Source organism: Pelmatolapia mariae, linkage group LG2 (genome assembly GCF_036321145.2).
Source record: "Pelmatolapia mariae isolate MD_Pm_ZW linkage group LG2, Pm_UMD_F_2, whole genome shotgun sequence".
Lineage (NCBI taxonomy): Eukaryota > Metazoa > Chordata > Actinopteri > Cichliformes > Cichlidae > Pelmatolapia > Pelmatolapia mariae.
In genome coordinates, this window is record NC_086228.1 from 14,432,501 (window position 1) to 14,452,278 (window position 19,778).

Sequence of the window (19,778 nt, forward strand, 5' to 3'; positions counted from 1 at the left end):
AAATTAATGTTAGCAATAGGATGGAGCCAGATTCAATAAATGAGTGATTCTCATTTGTTTTGTTCCTTGTAGCTGACACTTGTCCAACCAGCTTGACAGAAAAATGTAGGCAGAGATCCTTCAAAACAAATTTACTGGACAAAAAGTCTTGCGAACAAGATTCTTTCATGGTGAGTGTCCCCTTTAAATGTTGCGTAAAAATTGTGAGTTAATTTTTTCTTTTCTTAGTTTTCTTTAAGCCATCCAATCGAAGGAATTTTATGTAATTAAAGCTGAACCACTTGTTGGTTAAAACACCAACATTCCATGGTTCCAGTTTAAATTTTCATTTTTCATAAACTACTCCTTTTATGTGGGTGCCGCAGCCTGCTGGGAACATCGAATCTTTCACTCTCATCAGAGCTGTAAAGTCACTCGTCAGAGGTTTTTGAAACTTATATAGCCGACTCATTGGCAGGAATGCAATTACAAAAAAACGAAGCACCTTAGCTAAGTTCTCAACTGAAAGATTTACCTGTTGCCCGATAGCAAAACAACAAGTCACAGCTGCACTGCAAGACAATCAGCCACAACAAAAAAGAGCATCCCTCTGACTGATCCAACCTTGCACACCGACCACTGTTTTCATAAATGTTTGCAATGTTTATCAGATACAAATAGCAGAACCTGAATACAAACATTTACACAAGAACACGCTAGTTACTGATGGACTTGAAAGTGGCCCTTAATCGTGCGCTTATAAAGCTCACGGGTGAAGAAGAACACGGATAAACCCTTCTTTCGTGATGTAGATTTTACAGGAAAGACAGAAAACGAACAAATGAATTACTGCACAAGGCAGAAATACTAAACTGCGAAAGAGGAAAAAAATATGCAAGCTCTTCAGCAGTACAGCAGGAGAGGGGTTAGGAGTAGCGTTTATGAGAATAAACGAGATTTCCTGAACTGAGAGCATTCCAAGGGCGCCGGTGGTCTCGGCTTGCCAAAAGGCAAGACGACACATGCTGGAGATGTCTGCCAGGTAGCAGAGCACAAAGAGCCCTCATTTCCTCCCTACCCCTCCCTTACTCCCTCCTTTCCACCCCATGCACACCTCCCCTCTCCCATCCTCATGTCTCTTTTGCTTTTGCTCAATGCCAACTGCAGGAAGAATATTTAAAAACACACACAAAACGAGATGTGTTGGATACAAGCAATAACACAAAAAAACAAGCAATGTCTCACTAAATATTTGAATTTTATGTTTGTAAGTGTGTGAATATGAGAAATATGTTGCCTTTTAACCAGAAAATAAATTTTCTTTGCAGAAAACTTGCGTCTAGGCTTGGATAACCAAATTGTGGCCCTGCAGGATTTTTTCTATGTCTGGTTGGATTGGAGGCTTTTTTGTGATGATATTCTTGGATGCACACATGTGTAAGCTGACACTAATACAGCCCTTGAAGTTTGATACTTGCCTGGGGATCCTGCTCCCCCAGTGCCCAAACACACAAACACACACACACGCAGCTTCCCAGAGCTCATCCATCCCTCGGTGGTATCTCATTTCTTGTTTGCAAAGACATACTCACACACTTTATTTTGCTACTGCAGTTTTACTAACCTGCAGGTGAAAACTCTCACTCTGCATTCTCATTACCAAATCTTGGAAACGTTACCGGGACAGGAAAGAGCGATTCTCAAACAGCGAATCATACCAAAAAATAGAATAAGTGGTAAATGCAACAAAAAAACCCTTATCTCTACATGAAAACAGCATTTTGAAGCACAGATATCAACAGCTCAGCTCGGCTTCAGTAGGACACTGAACTGTGGCAGCAGGGCTCTATTCAGAACTGTGCAGTCAGGAAAAAACAGTGAATAAGCTCTAATCCTTTAAGACAGCACCAATAGAGATTCCATCATGCTTGGCTCGTCACGAGAGGAGAGCAAAGCTTGGGAGATGATAACGTCAGGCCAACACAAAATAAAATATGGCCTGTTTTGACTGCCTGGCTTATAGCCGGTCTTTTAGCTAAGGGTAGTTTCCTGTTGAGTGGAGGCATGGCTCAGGTGGAGGTTTCTACTAAAGAAAAGGCAAAACAAAAGGTATTCACAGAGAGAAACTGAGGATCCTCCGATGCCCTGTTGTGAGGCCACATAACAAAGACTGAAATGTTTTGAGTGTTCAAGAGAGGCTTTCGATACTTAAGTGAAGAAAGCCTTAATGTACAGTCTTTATGGAAGAAGGAATTAAGAGGTATTCATAAGAGCCAACACACAGAAGCAAAAGCACAGCATGGTTCAGACGTATGCATTTCAAAAGCTTTTCATTAGGTTACTTCACCTTTGAGTCAGATTAGCCATGAAAAATCAAAATAACCAGTTAAATAATTCATTTGACTGAGAGAAAAATATAATAATTCACAACAATTTGGATTTCAGATGCTGCCGATATGGTCAAGAATATTTAAAAGTTATGTTTTAAGGTAAAAAGGTTCCCTTAAAAAAGGAAAACGGGCTAACAACAGAGCAAAATTGGCCTAAGGAAGCCTGTGATACCTTTAGAATCTCTGGTAAAAGAAGACATTTTCAACTGCTTCCTTATTTCCCAAAAGGTCACCATAACGGACGGATCTGCATATTTGATTTGGCACAAATTTTATACCAGATGCCTTCCTGATGGAATCCTCTAATTTCTCTGGGCTTGGAAAGCACACTGAGCGCAGTGACCCCCTGAGCCCGGGTTTTGTGTCTCCTTCCTGAATTGAAACCAGGACTCTTTCATGTGCAAGGCAACCATTCAAAAGCTCCAGTATAGTTATTAAATGTACCTTGAGGTGGGTTTCCATGATTAATATGGAATTTGGCCATTCACACTTAACTGGCAGTCTAAAAATGATCAGGGGAAATATAAACATTTACGGTTTCTAGATTCGCAGAGACGATGATTTGCAGTCGGCACATCTACTACTGTCACGAATGCAGATTGCAGTTATTATTAGATAACTTATTTGATGCTTTTTCATTTCATGAGGTGGGAGATTCTACCATTTTGGTTCACTAAACAGGTGATAACAAAAGCATAAACCAGCACAATGACCTGCACAGATGAATGGAAAGCCACAACAGACACAGAAGCACTGAGAGAGAAAGAGAGGGGAGAAAAAAAAATCAAAGCTACTTAACTAATGCCTGAATATTTAACAAGTGGCCCACTAATTACAGTCTGGTGGAATTCATCTGTGATTACAATTAGCAACATCCAGACTGGCTGGGAAAACACTGGCAGATGTTCAGGCTGCTCGAACTGGCGTGATGTCAAGTGTTTACTTTGTATGACTCCTACTAAAGCCCGGTAGGCCACAGAACGGCTTAATGAATGGACTTTGATCAACATGCTCCATATACTTGGTCAAACCTAGGGCCAGGTGCACTGCTATACACATGAAATGAGAATATACTTTTTCTTTTGATCTGATTACAAAATACAAATGTTTAACTTTGTGGATCTTGGATTAGAAAGGACCACAGATTCTACAAAAAGATAGCTACAATTATGAATGAATAAAAAGTTACACATTTATAAGGTCAGTTACGGTACTACAAGAGCACAGAGATTCATGTGTCCTCACGTTTCCAGTGCCAGACATCATGTGGTATGACCAAATCAAAAAATTCTAGGCGTAACAGTTACATTAATTTATAGAGACAACGGTGCACAAAGCATCATCATTAAAGAGTACATGCTTTTGAATGATATAACAAGTACACTACTCCTTCCACCCTAAGCTCATTTTTATGTGCCAAAATGTAATCTGTGTCACATAAAACATGTGACTGTTACCAGCCACAGAAGGAATTTACTTTATAACATTAAAGGCTTCTTACACGATCCTCTAAGCACCAAAGGCGTTTTAACACTTTTGAACATTTTCATTTCTTTAGTTTAAAGTAGGATCGACAAGTTTTGAAAAGAATTGTCAAGAATCTTTGCCCGGGTCAGTTTTGGCCCCATCTCCTGTTCAGAAGCTACACTACAGCACAAGAGGAAGACTTTGAGAAGGAGGAGTCTGTAAACATGAGAGGGCAGAAAATCAAATACATAAGTTAGTGACTAAAACACACTGTGATCTGGTGGGAAACAGGTTTCAAACTCTGGAAAATGTCAACAACAAAAAGGCTCGATGACAAATGGATGCCACTGGGACGCTGTGTACTCTACTTGTGACTCAACGGATCATTTTTGAGTCATAAATAATCTTTGGGTTTTTGTAATACAGAAAGAGGAAACTGGTGTAGGTGGAAATTTGTAAGTTGCTGGGTGCACCAACACAATACTTATAAAATATAAATATTAAAAACACTCTCATGTCTAATGATAGCAAAAATTGTTGACTTGTTGAAGGATAAACTCACCCACTGTAATTTCCCCTACAGTACTGAACAGCAACGTAGACATGCTGCCCTTTCAATTCTAATTCTGCTGCCTCTGTTTTGTTGTGGCCCCTTGATCAGATAAGAGCCCAGTTGGTAACTTCTGGTCACAAACAAAGACCCATCTGCTAGCAATCTTCTCCACTGTAAGTAGCCCTGCCTCCTGATAGCATGGATAAAGCCTAGCACACATTAGGGCAAACAAATGGGCTTTTCAGTGAAACAACAGACCAACACTATCTTTCTGAGACAAAAGTAACCCATGGGTTCACAGCAAAGACAAACTGTAATGGGGAAAAAAACTATCAATGTATCATTTTACCAACTAGAAAAGAGGCTTCTGGTTTGTGAGTGTGTGTTTGTGTGTACAATAAACAAGATGGGCAGCTGCTCGACAAACAGAGTGACAGGGGGTTCTTCCTACTAGATCAGCCTGGATAAATATTCCTGGTGGTGCTAATCAATCACCACAGCTCAGTCATAGTGGGTCAGAGGTGGGCCTGGGTGATTGGCGCAATACAAAGGAAAGAGGAAGTGGGAGAATTTTTTTTTCTTCTTAAACTGGAGGGGGCAACGGGGGTAGGATGGTGGTGTTTGGTGACACGTCATCATGACTGCTTTATGACATTTCTTACACAGTAAGGTATGATTGCAGAATGTAAATGGGACCCTTTCCGTGCGTGTTTGGGACGAGAACAGGTTGTCCCTGTTTGTATGTTTTTTGACAAAGTAATAATGCACATTCACTTTATTCATGCTGTGTGCTTGGGGGCATGTGGTTACATATCTACGGAGTTAAGCATCAGGTTACAGTATAAGATTTCTGAAGGGTTTATGATTGCAGTGTACTTATGGCACATATTTAACACAGAAACATAAATCCACTGTTAGGCTTGAGAATCAAAACAACTGCAGGCATCTACAGTTTAACTCCTAATAGTGTGTAAGAAACTGTATGCAAATATTAAGATAATCTGTTGTTTTATGATGAAGAAATGCAACACATACATGACAGTTTACTGAAAGAAAAACAATGGAAAATCTAAATCTAAATATAGTAATCAATAAATTGGTCTTTTGTTGGGTAATTTCATTATGCTTGGAATTGAAGTAGCAGTAAGTAAGGCTGATTTAAACGTGTTAATGTCAACATATTTCTATATTAATTTAAGTGAAATCATAAGTCATGGATCATTACAATCAGGTGTAAACTTACATTTTGTTTGACAACATGTTTTGATTATGCCATCATGACATGATATGCTAGAATCCTGCGTTCCATTTGCCTTGGAGCTCGGAGGGACATCACTCCCAAGTAAGGAAAAAGCAAAGAAAATCAGGATTTATTTTACTCCTTAGCAAAGTAAATCCATCCATTTGTGCGTCTCAGAGCATCACTCTAAGAGCATTTTTAAGGAAAGAGATGGCAATTTCATTTTTTCCAAAAGAGCTGATAAGAACCATGTGGGAATCTATATTTAAATGATTATATTGTTGCTAAACTGCCTCCTCAATATACACTTACCAAAGATGTGTTGCAGGTCTTTAACTGACTAAATGAAAAACTATACTGACACAGACATCAAATGGAGAGCACTGAAACAACCTGATAAAAAACTGAAACCTAAAATGTTGTGTAGGAGCTGTTGAGAGATGGACAACAGCCCTGCTCCTTTCAAGCTAAAATAAACGCCACTTTCCCCACTCTCTTTCTCTCTCCATCCCACTCAATCTGTCCGTCAAACAGCTGAGGCCCCCAGGAGGCCTCCACTGCACCTCTAACAGCCCACAATAACTTCATTGACACCAAGGCGTCCCATTAATCTTCATTTGTCCTATCATATCCTGCCATTGGCATGGAAATGTCTGCCCATCTCCGGCGTGAAGTGACAGACAGCGCCGGTGGTGGTGAATGAGCGGTAAAAAAGGGTAGGGTGTTAAAATAGTAAGGGGTGAATGTGGGGTGCCTGTCTGTCCATTTGGCAGCTTCCGTTCCCCATTCAGATGACTTGAACCTATGAAAACACACACGTTACACATGCAAGCACGCACACACAATGTGTCGGGGGATACTGCCAGCAGGAGGTAATCTGATTTCTCAGCTGCACGGGGGACCACTTCCTGAGAGGGAGGCCAGCTTGTACAAGGACGCCTGGGGTTTCCCATCTGTGCATCCAGGGGCTTGATCCCCCCCCCCTTTTTTTTTTTAAATCTTTCTTTCTTTTAGATACACACATACACACTCTCACAGTTCTATGCTTAGTCTGTTTCTTTAGCAGTGATACCACTAAAAAGGGTCTGAATTGATCAGTTGTTGCTGAAATTTACTGTTTTACCATCACCACAGTGATGGATCAATTTTCCACAAGTGGGCTGTATTTTTAGTTTAAGTATTTTTTAAACTCAATATCGGAGGACACCCTAGCGTAAAAAAAGCAGAAGAAAAACTGAGAAAAGGCTGCCTGTGCAGAAGCTTACAGAGCACGGCGACATTCTCCTTTCCTGTGTCCTTCTTGACAAGGCACAGGCTCAGCCTTTGATCAGCACTCAGGAAATTTCATTAAAACAGAGATGGGTGGATACCAAACAAAGGTTTTGTGGAGAAAAGAGAAAGAAGGAGATAAAAAGGGTAGAAAAACAGAACGCGGAGGGAGGCTAAGGGAGAAAAGACGGGAGTATGATCTTCAAATTGTCAACGAGAGGAAGTAGAAACGACAATGAGACAAACGTTTGACCTTTACTGAGTTTTAAATGAAGCAAATTAAACGTAAAGGTAAAATGGTTGTAGATGTTTAGCGGCTTGGCTTGAGCTCCCAATCGCTAATGCTCCCAATCCCCTGAGGCTAAAATGAAACGAAGAATTTATTATATTTGATGACCTCATCATATTACAGCCTAATTTCTAATCAGATATGTGAATTGGTTTGGGTCAGAAAGAGGACAAAAAAAATGATTTGGCAGCAGTTATTCCACCAAAGTAAACTAAAAGGGTAGAAGCATGAAGGTAGATTGAGTTACTTAAAACAATTTATTATGAATGCAACTGAAACCATATAAAGTGCACCACGACGTACTAATGGCATCAGCATCCAAAGAGCAAGTCACAGAAGACGGATCGGAGCAAGCGGCCTTTAACCTTATCAATCATGTACAACAAAGTAAGGGAGGGAGAGGAGTAGACAAGGGAGACAAACTAAACATCTCCTCAAGCTTATCAATCATGGACCAAAGAGGAGGATGGAGAGATGAAGACAGAGAGCCGGCGTCTGTTTACCTTATCGATCATGTCAGGCCGGTTGGTGGCAGCCAGAACGGTGACGTCTCTGAGCTGCTCGATGCCGTCCATCTCTGTCAGGAGCTGAGCCAGGACCCGGTCCCCTACACCACTGGAACCAGAGGAGCTGAAGGCATGGAGAAGCACAGAAGATAGATGAGCAAAAGAAGATGGAAAAGAGAGAAGAAAGCGATGTGTGGCGGGATGATTAAATGGATAACGCAGACAGGAAAGGACGTATATAAATTATCTCGAATTGGGTGAAAAACTTAATTATTGAATTACTGAGTGTTAAGTGAAGTACAGCTAAATGATGGATGGGAAGGGAGGAAGAACACCATGACCCGTAAAGGTATAAACGTGGAAAGGAGGAAATGCACAGAAAAGAAATACTTGGAGCAATGAGAGTAAAGGATAAGGGAAAATGAAGTTACATGCGCGATGGATGAATGGGAAGATAAATGATGCAGATATGTAGAAGAATTCATCCTTTTTCTCTCAGGAGTCCGGCACAACACATGCTGAAAAACTTTATCATCCATCACAATATTTACAATTCTACATAATCAGGAAAATTTGCCAGTTCTTGAGTACTTGAAGGGAACATTTGACATTCGGCGAGCAGACACTTTCATTAGCACAATACTTCTTTCAAAAAAACTGGCAGCAAATGCGAGCTCTCTTGCCAATGACGTATTAAACTGAACTCAAAACAAGGCAGCAGAAATCAGGCAATCCCTCTATAATAAAGCAGCTCTTCTTTGGTTGTTAAATACGTCCCTTTGTTTGGACTTGTGAATATCGTGCCTCACCTGAAGTCAAGGTGATGAAGAAGCGAAAGCCGATCTATGCAAATATTTCATGTAATTCAAAGGTAAACCAAAGTATTGAGATGTTCTACTGAAAATGAGTCAGAGAAGGGTAAAAGAATGAAAGACAAGCTGTTCCCTTTCACCTAAATGGAGCAAAATTTAAAGACTGAACAGCTTCCAAATGTTAAAGGGGCCAGTGAATGAGTATGGTCAGCCATCTGAGGCTACCTGAACATCCAGGAACATTTTTTACCAAACAAAACTTTATACATTGCAGTGAAGGACCACTTCGTCCATTGCAACAGTGGGACAGAAGAACTGCATAATAGCACATCGACAGCTGTATCGTAAAAAACAAAAAAAAGCTCATCGTTGTATTAGTCACTGCATAACAAGGTGGTTATTTTCCATAACACAGTGCAGACAGCTATCCCTCCAAGCTCAAACACACACACACATACACACACAGTCTCTGTTGACAGGGCCAGCGGAAGTGCCAGACGTCATTAGCACAGACAAGGCTGCAGAGGAACACAAAAGAGCTCTGTCACTGAGATATGAAGGGAGACAGAAAAGGGAGACTGGGGGTGGGGGGAAGGGGGAGAGACAAAGTTTGGGCGAGGGGAGATGCCAAGGAAGCTGCAATGAATTGGGATGGCAGCTTGAAGAGAAAAGTAGCAAAGGCACAAGATGAGAAAAGTTATCATGGGAAAATAAACAGAAAAAAGTCATGAGGAGGAGAAAAGAGAAAGTGAACAAAAAATAAGCTGAGGATGGGACGATAAAAGCAAAACAGAGAAAAAAAAAGGAAAATAGAAATTAAAAAGGAAAGCATTAAAAGGTGCTATTATGTGGAAAAAGACAACTTATCAGAAGTAAAACCAATCACTCTCTGCTTCTCAAATTTGGCCTCTGTTCCTGTCTTTCTTCGATTTTCTTCATTTCATTTCACCAGTTTAGACTCGTGGCAGGTAGGCTGACAGATTTACAGGTGTTTGTCCTGCCTCGAAAAGAAAAACGCAATCTCTCACACACGCGCGAGCTCACAATCCGGCAAAGACTGTCTGGTTGTGTCAACAGTTTTAAATTCTTGCCGGCATGCGCGAGGCACTTCATTGATTAAACATGGCAGGAAGTGAACACCAATAAATAACCTTTACAGATCAGCACTAAGTGCATTTTTAAAACAGTGAGTGGGCTCAAGGCACACATCCAGGCCCACGTCAATCGCAGCCAGCTCACAGTTGGTTCTCGTTGAGATCAATCACAAAATTGGACATCAAGATAATGAGAAAGCGAGGCTCAATCATATCGTAAGAGCAAAAAGGCTCGTCAGTCCCACTGGCAAACGAATGAATCAAAGTTGCAATAGTATATCCTGTATGCTGATTGCAGGGCAAGAGCCAAGACTGCATTATAAGTCACAAGCTCTAAAGCCCAGCTTAGTGAAAGGCCTAGCTTATCAAGTCTAAGAACTAAGGTCTAAGATGTTAAAAATTTGACATCTCATGAGCAGAAGCCCGTTAACAAAAGTACAGTTATCAAAATATGTTTTGTCTTAGAAGCAGAATGTGATGCTTTGACAAAGGGCCCACTCACAAAGGTTACAAAGACTGCCCATTGGCCTTTCTCTGCTCCTTCCTACAACTTAGTTTCATCGGTTGGTTTAACCAGGAAGCTTGCTGCATATTTGGCCTTCCCCATCTGCCGTGGAAGGGCACAATGAAGTGTTTGTGCGCCTCCGGCCTGTGTCCTCTGTCCGCCCCCCCTCCCCTCCCCCTCGTCCTCTTTCCTTTAAGCCACAGATGTTCCCAGTGCCATCCCACTAAAGCTCCTCCAGACAAGACTGTGTTCTGTGTTCACCGGGAGTGAAAAGCCGCAAAAGTTTGAGGAGACACGATGAGAACTGAGTGGCTGGCTTGGATAGTGCAGTCATGCAGACTTCCTGGGATGTTTGCGCTAACCATCATATGAATTAACTGTGAGATCTGTGGGGGTCAAAGATTACGGCTGGTGAATTAAAGCTGACCACAGTGATGATTGTGCATCATCATGACTGGACAAGGAATGAACAGAGCAGAGGAGGAAAGGGGGGGGGGGATTATTATGTACGAAGGTTATGAAAAGAACATACTGTACCTTCCTCTTTCACTTGCGAGAGCATCAATCTCGTCAAAGAAGACGATGGAGGGAGCGACGGCCCTCGCCTTCCGAAACACCTGCAAGCAGCGTCAGCAACAATAGAAAAGAGGAAAACAGGACAAATGTTTAACCGGACTTGTGAATCACTCCCAACCAGAAGTGCGCACAAACATGCAGAGGAAATACAACACTCATTAATGCCATGAATTACATCTCAGGTCATCCTTTCATTGCGTAAACACCCAAAAATATCCAGAGCATGGACGGAGGAAATAAAGAGGCCAGGAAATCAACTCAGTTTGCATAACTTTCTGCTTACACAACTTATATATATATATACATATATGTATATGATAATAAACAAAGATGTTAAATGCACATACCTCTCTCACAGCTCGTTCAGACTCCCCAACATATTTACTCAGTAATTCTGGGCCCTGAAAGAAAAGTTTAAAGCGATTTAAAGGTATTCAAGCTAGTCTAAAACGTGACATATTTACAACCTGAAATGCTAAATTATATTAACTAATACTCAAAACACTTTGATGTGGGTTTTATTCTGTCCAGAAAGAATTCATTTGCCTTAATTAATAGCACCTTTATGACTAATCATTCCTTTTTCATCCTGAAGCTTCATCTGGTGGCAGTCCTGTTAGCATAGCTGTTTAAACTGTGACCACACAGCAGCTGCTTCTTTGTCACATCTTTTGGAGGCTACAAAGAGCCCGGTGAAAAACAAACAATGATAATACAGCGTAAGAATGTTACAGATTACAGCAGTGCACGCACGTGTGTGTGAGTGCGTACCTCCACAGTACTCTTTCGATGTTTACTGGACACTGTGTACTGCTTTATGCAACACCTGTGGTTCACTTGGCAAATAAACAGTACTGTTTGCTGCTGCGGCCTCCCTTGTTACTGTTAGTACAATAGTGCTACCAGTACCTACTATGAACGTCACTATAACTGTAGCTGGCATCACAACCTACCAAATAAAATCGCGGGCTCATTCTCACAGACAAAATTTAAGGTTTGTAACCAAAACCAAACACTGCATCGGCTCAGCCAGATCAAAACTGTGTGCAGGACAGCAGCCAAATTTGTCAAGGTTTTTACCCAGTCTTGCTGACAGTGATAAATGAGCATTTTATTTCCATTTAGTTGCAATTTCTTCCAACTGGAAGACACTAATTCCTCCAGATACCACTGCTACTAAGACCACATCCACACTGTGCTGGTTATGTTTGAGAGGATACTTTTTCCCCTCTCCATTTTTGGCCTCCTGTCAGCCTAAAACCAGAGATGTTTGAAAATGGTTTCTTGAGTTTTCCCTCACAGCTTGGACAGTTACATCTGGGTTTTTACAAGAAGCATGAAATATACTTCTTAGATATGTTTAAATGCTCTGCAGCAGCAAATCAACTAATACTGTACTAGGAAAGCATCCCGCTGAGGCGTTCAACGTCAGTATGCTATTGAAAAGCATCGATCAGAGAGACGTTTGGCATAATAAACAACCTGCTTGTTCAAATAGATAATTACTGTAAAGCATACGCTTGTTATTTCCTGACAAAATAGGAGGCGATTAAGCCATTTCCGGCATTTCATTGTGGATGAGGAAATTGTGGACGCTAAAAAATGTACTCCATTTAATTCTACTTAAACTGCTATCACGACTAATTTTACTCAAATTACTACGAAATAAACCTCCAGCTCTCTCTCTTCTTCTTAACTTTAGTCTTTTTCTGCCTCATATCTCCCTCGCTCAGAGCAGATAAACATCCACTCAAACCTCAGTAGAACTTCCTCCACTGCAATCCACCCTTTCAACGCCTCTGGGCTCACCGAGGAGACGACACTTAACTCCCAGCCCCTTTGTCTCCTGCAGTAAGTGAGGAGGTTGACTCATTAATCCCTGGTTCCTCACTCTCTGTTGTAGAGCCAAAGGGTGGACATGGTGAGTTTAAAACCATTGACACTGTAGAGATATGAGCAGTCTCCGTATTTGTGTGTTAGTGTGCACGTATGCATCTGCGGATTTGAGTGTATTTGAGTGGCTGCAGCGAGAGGAAACTAAAATTGACAAGATGATAATAGGGCTTTTCACACAGAGGAAACAGACTGAGCCTTAAAGTATCCACATTTAAATCTGGATAAAGTATCTATGTCAAAGCAACCGCTACTCTGGAAAAACCTGATAGTGTTATTTCAGATGGTGAGAGTGGCTTTCAGCAGGAGGGACAGGATGTTTTTACCCTTCTCACTGAGCAGATTCTTTTTGTGATGACTTGAAACTTGCAGCACAAGATTATAATAAAACTCTTTAAAAAAAAAAAAAGTAGTAACTTTGTATCAAATGCTAAAAATAGTCACCGGGACTAATGTGCGTGCACAGACATTAAACAACTCGGATTCCTCTGGATTATATTTTCTCCATTAAAATGCTATTGCACATTGAACCTGATTGTTGTAATTAGGAAACAGCATGTTTTGTAATTTTCAGGGGAATATTTGTTTTTAGAGTAAGTGTAACAACATTTTTGGTTTCTACAGTGCTACCCTTTGTTTTTCACCAACTGCCATAAACGTTGTATCCTCGACCCCAACATCATGCCAAAAGGAGCACTGCCTTCCGTCGATCCCAGAGGTTTGCGACAGGATTTGATTCGAATAAAGACGTTGCAGTTCACATCTAGATTTGCTCCTGGCTTAATGGTGCCAGTTGAGAGATTCTGTCTTGGCTTCATGGCAACATTCTTTAAAAATATTCACTGATAACAATTCAACAAGTTGATCAATCAATCTCTGTCAACCGTGCTTGGAGGGAAGCGAGGCTAACATGGCAGAGAAGATGGAGTGATGAATGAAAGAGGATAAACACGGGGTCAAAGGCCAAGCAAGGAAGCTCTGTGCAGAGGAAGCTCGCCAGCCAATCTGCCTTCAGGTCATTAGGGAAACATCCCCACTGCTACTTCAACACAAATGATATCTCAGTGTTCATTTAACTCTTACATCTCACTGACAGACTAGTGATAAATGTCGGTTAAGTGGAGTTCCCATCTGCGTTTGTGGTTTCCTTTTAATGCAATTATCTGACAAATCATATGGCCCTGTGTGTGTTTAATGGTACTAAGAGCCCATTTTACTAGTTTGTGCTCATGGTTTCCGTGATTGAAATTTTAGTATTTGCTTCTTGCATGTCACTTATTAGCTGGTATCTGTGTCTATGCAACGCACCCCTACAGTCTTTGGATGCAGGAGGTGATCTACACATTAGCTTAGCACTACTCCTTCTTGTCTAAATAGGGCAACATCTGCCTCCAAAAAACAAATATGATACGACTGAGTGATTTCATTGTAGTAATGTCTATATTTTATACAGTCTATGCTAAAAACATTGAGTTGTGAATCAGGTAACTTGGTGCAAACATCTTTAAATTTCAGCAAAGATGTGAAACACAACTGTTCAACACATGCACGTTAAAGGGAGGTAATTTCACTAAGTTCTTCCACTTGGTTTCTGAGGGAATGACAATGCAACGTACATAAACACTGTTGTTACTGAGGTTCAGCTAAAAAGGCTTGGACTGCGAGTTGAGATTGACTCAACAAATCACCCATCATCTAACTAATGGCTGAGTCATATGCAGTGTTTTGGCAGAGCACTCAACCAAGAATATGATATGAACAGGCACATCTGTAAAACATTATTTGTTCATATTTATGTATAAAAGTTTGGAAAAAACAGCAAGCTTTTGCCCAGTGCTTTTTTTGATTTCAACTCATCATCCATTGCACAAGAGAAGAGCAAAATTCTCTTTTAAATCTCATCTAAAGAAAAGCAAAGGATTATTCTTAAACTCACTTTAATAGCCAGAAAGTTGAGCCCACTTTCATTAGCCAGAGCCTTGGCAATCATGGTCTTCGAGCAGCCCGGAGGCCCATAGAGAAGAACGCCTTTGGGTGGCTGGATCCCCATGCGGGTGAAGGCCTCTGGGTGCTTCAGGGGCCACTCCACAGCCTGCTTCAGTTTTAGCTTCACTTCTTCCATCCCACCCACATCTGACCAGCGGACCTGGAACGAGGGAATGAGGTAATACAAAATAGTTACTAATGTAGTTTAATAATGCAGCTCTCTAACAAGTTACTGAAACCAAGGCATGTTTTCTTTATCCCAAATGGCTTTCAAAATAAAATACCTCACACACTAATAACAAACTTTTTGTTATAAATGTTCAAGGACTGAAAAATAAATTCAAAAATAAATTTCAGAACATTTAGTATAGGTAATACAACAAATATTTAGTGTTTCATCTTTAGACTGTTTTAAGCTTTCAGCTGTTATCATGTTGTGAAAGTACTCTTCTATCCCCTTGCATTTACATCTCAGTGATGGAATTGACAATGAGTCAAAATGACGATCTTTCAAGTTGAATTTTATTTTGGGAAAGAGGACGAAGTTGCAGGGAGGACAAATTTGGTGAGTAAGGTACAGTAAGAGAAGATTCTGTTGATGTGGCCAAAAAAACAACAACTTGTGTTTTCAATTTGTTGTACACGACAGCATGATGGCTTGCTTCTGTTCTGCTGAGTGTCCTCCCTCAGATACCCAGGATTGGGTAATGTGTTAGGAACAAAAGGATGTCATTTCGTGGACATACAAACATGTGTTTGTCTGCATGGCTCCTGGAAAGGATAAAGTCCAACCTGGTGGCGTCGGTTGGGCTGAAGCATAATGCCCCAGAGGTTTTCCATTGGATTTAGTTCAGGCAAGCATGGTGGCAATTCTTTCATTCTCCAGGAACTGCCTGCATACTTTCGCCACATGAGGTCAGGCATTGCCATGCACCAGGAGGAACCCAAGACCCAGTGTACTAGTGTAGGGTCTGAAAACAGCCCCAAGGATTTCATGTGTTGTCTAGACTGTACAGCTCCATGCGTTCCTCCATGGATATGCCTTCCCAGACCATCACTGACCCACCACCAAACTGGTTATGCTGATCAAGGCTACAAGCGGTATAATGTTCTCCACAGCCTCTCCAGACCCTTTTACGCCTGCCACATGTGCTCAAGGTGAAGGTGATCTGTGAAAAGCACAGGGCACTAGTGGTACACGCACCTATTCTGGTATTTTATGGCAAATGCCATTTGCCACGATGCCAGGCTGTGAGCACAGCACCCTCTTGAGGACGTCAGGCTCTCAGGCCATCCTCACAAAGTTTGTTTCTGTTTCTTTTGTCTGTCATATTCACACCAGTGGGATCCAGGTATCGCCTCATGCTACCTCATAATACCATTGACTATTATATTGACTATATTAAAAAAAAAAAAAAAAAAAAAAAAAAGCTTTCAGAAAAGATGAGCAGGGAGAAAATATCAGTGGCCTCCAACTGTAAAACCATTCCTGTTGTGGAGGCTGTCTCACTGTTGCCTCTCTAGTGCACCTGTTGCTAATTTCATTAACACCAAAGCAGCTGAAAGTGATTATAAACCCCCTTTGACACTGACCAGATCAACATCCAGAGGCTTAATTAACCTGATGCTATACTCTGTATATAACATTTATCAATGAACAGGCAAATGAAGAGAAGTTAAAGAAGAAAAAGAGGCAATCTTAGTATTAGCTGAAGCAGATTTAGAAGAGTCTGGAATCCAGTCAAAATGTTGACTAAAACAGCTCTGGTTCAATGCAATCAATCACCCAAACAATAACATGCAATCAAGCAAACTATATATGTATCTCACTGGCAGAGGACGAGAGTGCCCAAACTCTAATAAATGCTCACCATTAGTCCAATATAAAGCTCAGACTCACATCATACACTTTCATGTGCAGCAGCTCAAATACAAACACATCGCCAACAATAAGTGCAACAGACCAAATAAACTCTGATTGCACACTGATGTCACTGATGTTCTCATGTAACCCACAGGAAGACCTTTTTAACTTTCTGACCACACGAGTAAATTGCAAAGAATGTCAAGTTCTTCCAAACTGTTGACAGGGGTCGGGTGGAGAGGAGAGAAATATAAAAGCATATTTGGAAAGAGATGGAGGAACTGAGGGCTTGGATTGGGGAGACTCTGGACAGAGTGAACAACAACAGAGCGAGTCTGCCAACAGCTGTCTGTCTGACAGATGGAAGGAGGGAGGAAGGGAGGGAGAGGGTCCGGCAGTGAACAACCGGAGGAGATAAAGCAGATAAGGAGAGAGCCTCATCCAAAAGCCTCTAAAGCCTTCCTGTCTCCTTCTTCGTTACCAATTCTTTCTTCCTTATGTTTCACCTCTTATGCTTCTTTCGGTCTGCATCTTCTCTCACTCTTTTTTTCCCCCCCACTCATTCCTTCCTGTTTTACTTCTGTCTTTATCTATCGCATTGCTTTTCTGTCCTCCCACACTTGGATTTCTCTTATTACATTCACATGAACGAAAGAGAGAAACCAGGTTTTTTAAGAAGTCAAACAATGTGTCCATATGCAATGTAGTACAGCTGGATACTGTAAAATCTACACACAGTAGTTCAGAAATAGCTCATCTGCTTCTAAGCTTAGTTTGTGTACTGGTAACATAAGATGGTGCCACCAGCAGGGGCACCTTCAGATTTTTTTTTATAAGGGTGGCCATATGAGGATCACTAAAAATATTGGAGTGGCACACGCTGTGCCACCAACCTTCTGTCTGTGTGTGTAAAAAAATAAATAACAAGTTAATGTTTCAACTCATTGTAGGATGCCTTCCTCTCTTGTGCTCATGTTTATTAAAAATATTACTAACATAGGACAGGCTTGCCAGGATGGGCCAGTGCCCCCCCTGGCCCCTCCTTGGTGGCACCTCTGGCCCTACCAAACTTGTTTCTGCATGTATTTTTCATTTGTACCTTTAGACTGACTGTTAAAACAAACAGACAGGCTCTAGTTAAACAGTTTTCAGTTCAAGTGCCACAGGTCTGAATTTCACAAATAATCTAAATGCAGAAAACACTTTGAATACTGAAAACTTTGAATTCTTTGAACTCAGCAATGCGATGTGACATGTGAGAGTAAAATTCAACTGGAAGCCAGTGCAAAGTGCATTCAAAATGTTCCTTGATCCTGCACATAGAAATCAAAAGCCATAAAAGATTTAAACATGGTCAAGCTCCTCCTCAAAGTTATTTTCTTCTGCATCTCTGGAGAGCTTCCATCACTACTAAACCACAAACTTGGGCAGGACCAGGGCAACTGTTGCTCATCACCAGCGCTACTTGCCAGATTTAGCTCCCCAGAACTTCATCCACTTTCCCAAAATGAAATTCAAATTGAAGGGTCGAGGTTTGATACAGCGAAGGAGATCCAGTGCGTACTGCAGAGGCACAAATGTGAGTGGTCAGGATGGGGCTTACAGGGAGCAATCTGAAAGTAACAGCTGCGCTGGAAGTGCCGCGGTGCCACGCACGGAAACAAATTCAAACCAGGTATGGCTTTTTATTCACATTAGGAGGCAGAAAACTCTATCCTCTCACCCTGTGATGTAGATATTGTTCGTCTCCACAACAAAACAAGGTTCCACTGAACTCTTCATTACTAAACACCAGTCATTCAAGCACCACCTGTTGAGCACCAGTCAAATTATCTAAAAAAGAAGGTAACCTTGTTACTGTCAACAAGTGCAAAAGCTATTTACATCTACCTTCTCTTCCCACAGCTTTCTATTTTTTATATCTCTCCACTCATTCCTTTTTCCTCACTTGACCTTCTCACTATCACCCTCTCTCTGCCTTAAATACATGCTCAAATCTCTTTCCCTTCCCCTCTTTTTTTTCCTTTTTACTTCCTACTCTCTCCTCACAAGCTTGTCCCCCCTCACCCTCCCTACTGCCCTCCATCCAAAGGTAACACATCCCAGGCCACCGGCGCCGTCTCCGGGGAACAGAGCACCTAATGGAAACCTGGCGTCTGGCCACATACTGTAAATACCGAACAATTTATGGACAGCGCTAAGCGAGCGAGAGAGAGAGGGTAACGGATGGTTGGAGGGGAGGGAGGCGCGGAAAGGAAAAAGAGAGAAAACAGTGCTGCAGAGATGAGAAGATAAGCCGAAAGTAGGTAAGCAAAGCAAAATGCCCATTTGAAGCCCTAGAGAGTAATGAAATGAAATAAAAAGTGAGATAAGAACATCTGTAAAACACGGGAGATTGAGGGAACAGGTGAGCATGATTAAGACGAGTAGAAAAAAATGGAGGCAGACAAAAAGCTTTAAAAAAAAAAAAAAGAAAGAAAGAAAAACACAAAAGGAGGTTTTTGTGACATACATTAGACAACATTTATAAAAGAAATAATTAGAAGGCAAAAAATGATAACTGAGCAGCTTTGTGCTGATACCGATGATATTTAAAGCGAATGATGTGAATTCTCCAACTACGTGCCTCAGCTTTTACTTTTTGCCAAGTTTTGCAGTGTTTATGCAGTCATTCATACTGAAATAGTATCATTACTTTGTGGTGTTTTGCAACTCTGAGAAATTATATTAGACAATAAGGGAACAATAAATCAGCTGGATATTACTTTTGGTGAAAAAAGGCAAAAAATTGCAGGGATGGTCCAAACATTTTTCCTGGCCCCATTGGCTGCATTTATTATTTACATGTATGAGTGCAGCATCGGGTCACAAGAGAAGATTGAATGTTTTCTAGAATCTTGCAGTTTTCCTGGAAGTTTAGGTCCCTGAGAGTTTTTGATGATTACACTGATGACACAGGTAGACACATATTAAAATTGGCTGGAGGTAAAATGATTGAACATTTCCTTTTCAACTGCGCCAAACAACGAACAGCTGCTAGGGTCAAATGCAGAGAAAAAGCATGTAAGCCTCCAAATTAGCAGCCACATCCACAGGCGTTTAATTACAAATCAATTATTCCCATGTTTCTATTAAAGAAGCAGATGTGCAACACAACTTTATGCACTCATCTTCCCCCTGTTTTTTTTTTTTGCAGCATTTTTTAGTTGTCTCTGCAGACTTAATGGAGTCATTGTAAGAAATAACAATAAAAACTCACATTAAGTGTAAGCTGCCTTTTGTCATGAATGAAGTGTTTGTGGAATTAGAAGGCAATGTTTTGACTCACACCTCGCTCTGCTGTGTTTCCCCCCCT

The 19,778-nt window shown here is 41.1% G+C and overlaps 1 protein-coding gene across 1 annotated transcript in view; it reads right to left on the reverse strand.

Annotated features, from left to right (window-relative positions):
- The window catches only part of afg2a (AFG2 AAA ATPase homolog A), a 107,807-nt gene that overhangs the window by 63,919 nt on the left and 24,110 nt on the right, over nucleotides 1-19,778 (reverse strand). Inside the window, exons 12-15 of the mRNA XM_063485127.1 lie at nucleotides 14,510-14,719; nucleotides 11,028-11,081; nucleotides 10,642-10,721; nucleotides 7,691-7,817 (exon numbers count right to left, since the gene is read on the reverse strand). Of these exons, the coding sequence (XP_063341197.1) occupies nucleotides 7,691-7,817; nucleotides 10,642-10,721; nucleotides 11,028-11,081; nucleotides 14,510-14,719 (471 nt within the window). The remainder of the gene's footprint in view (nucleotides 1-7,690; nucleotides 7,818-10,641; nucleotides 10,722-11,027; nucleotides 11,082-14,509; nucleotides 14,720-19,778) is intronic.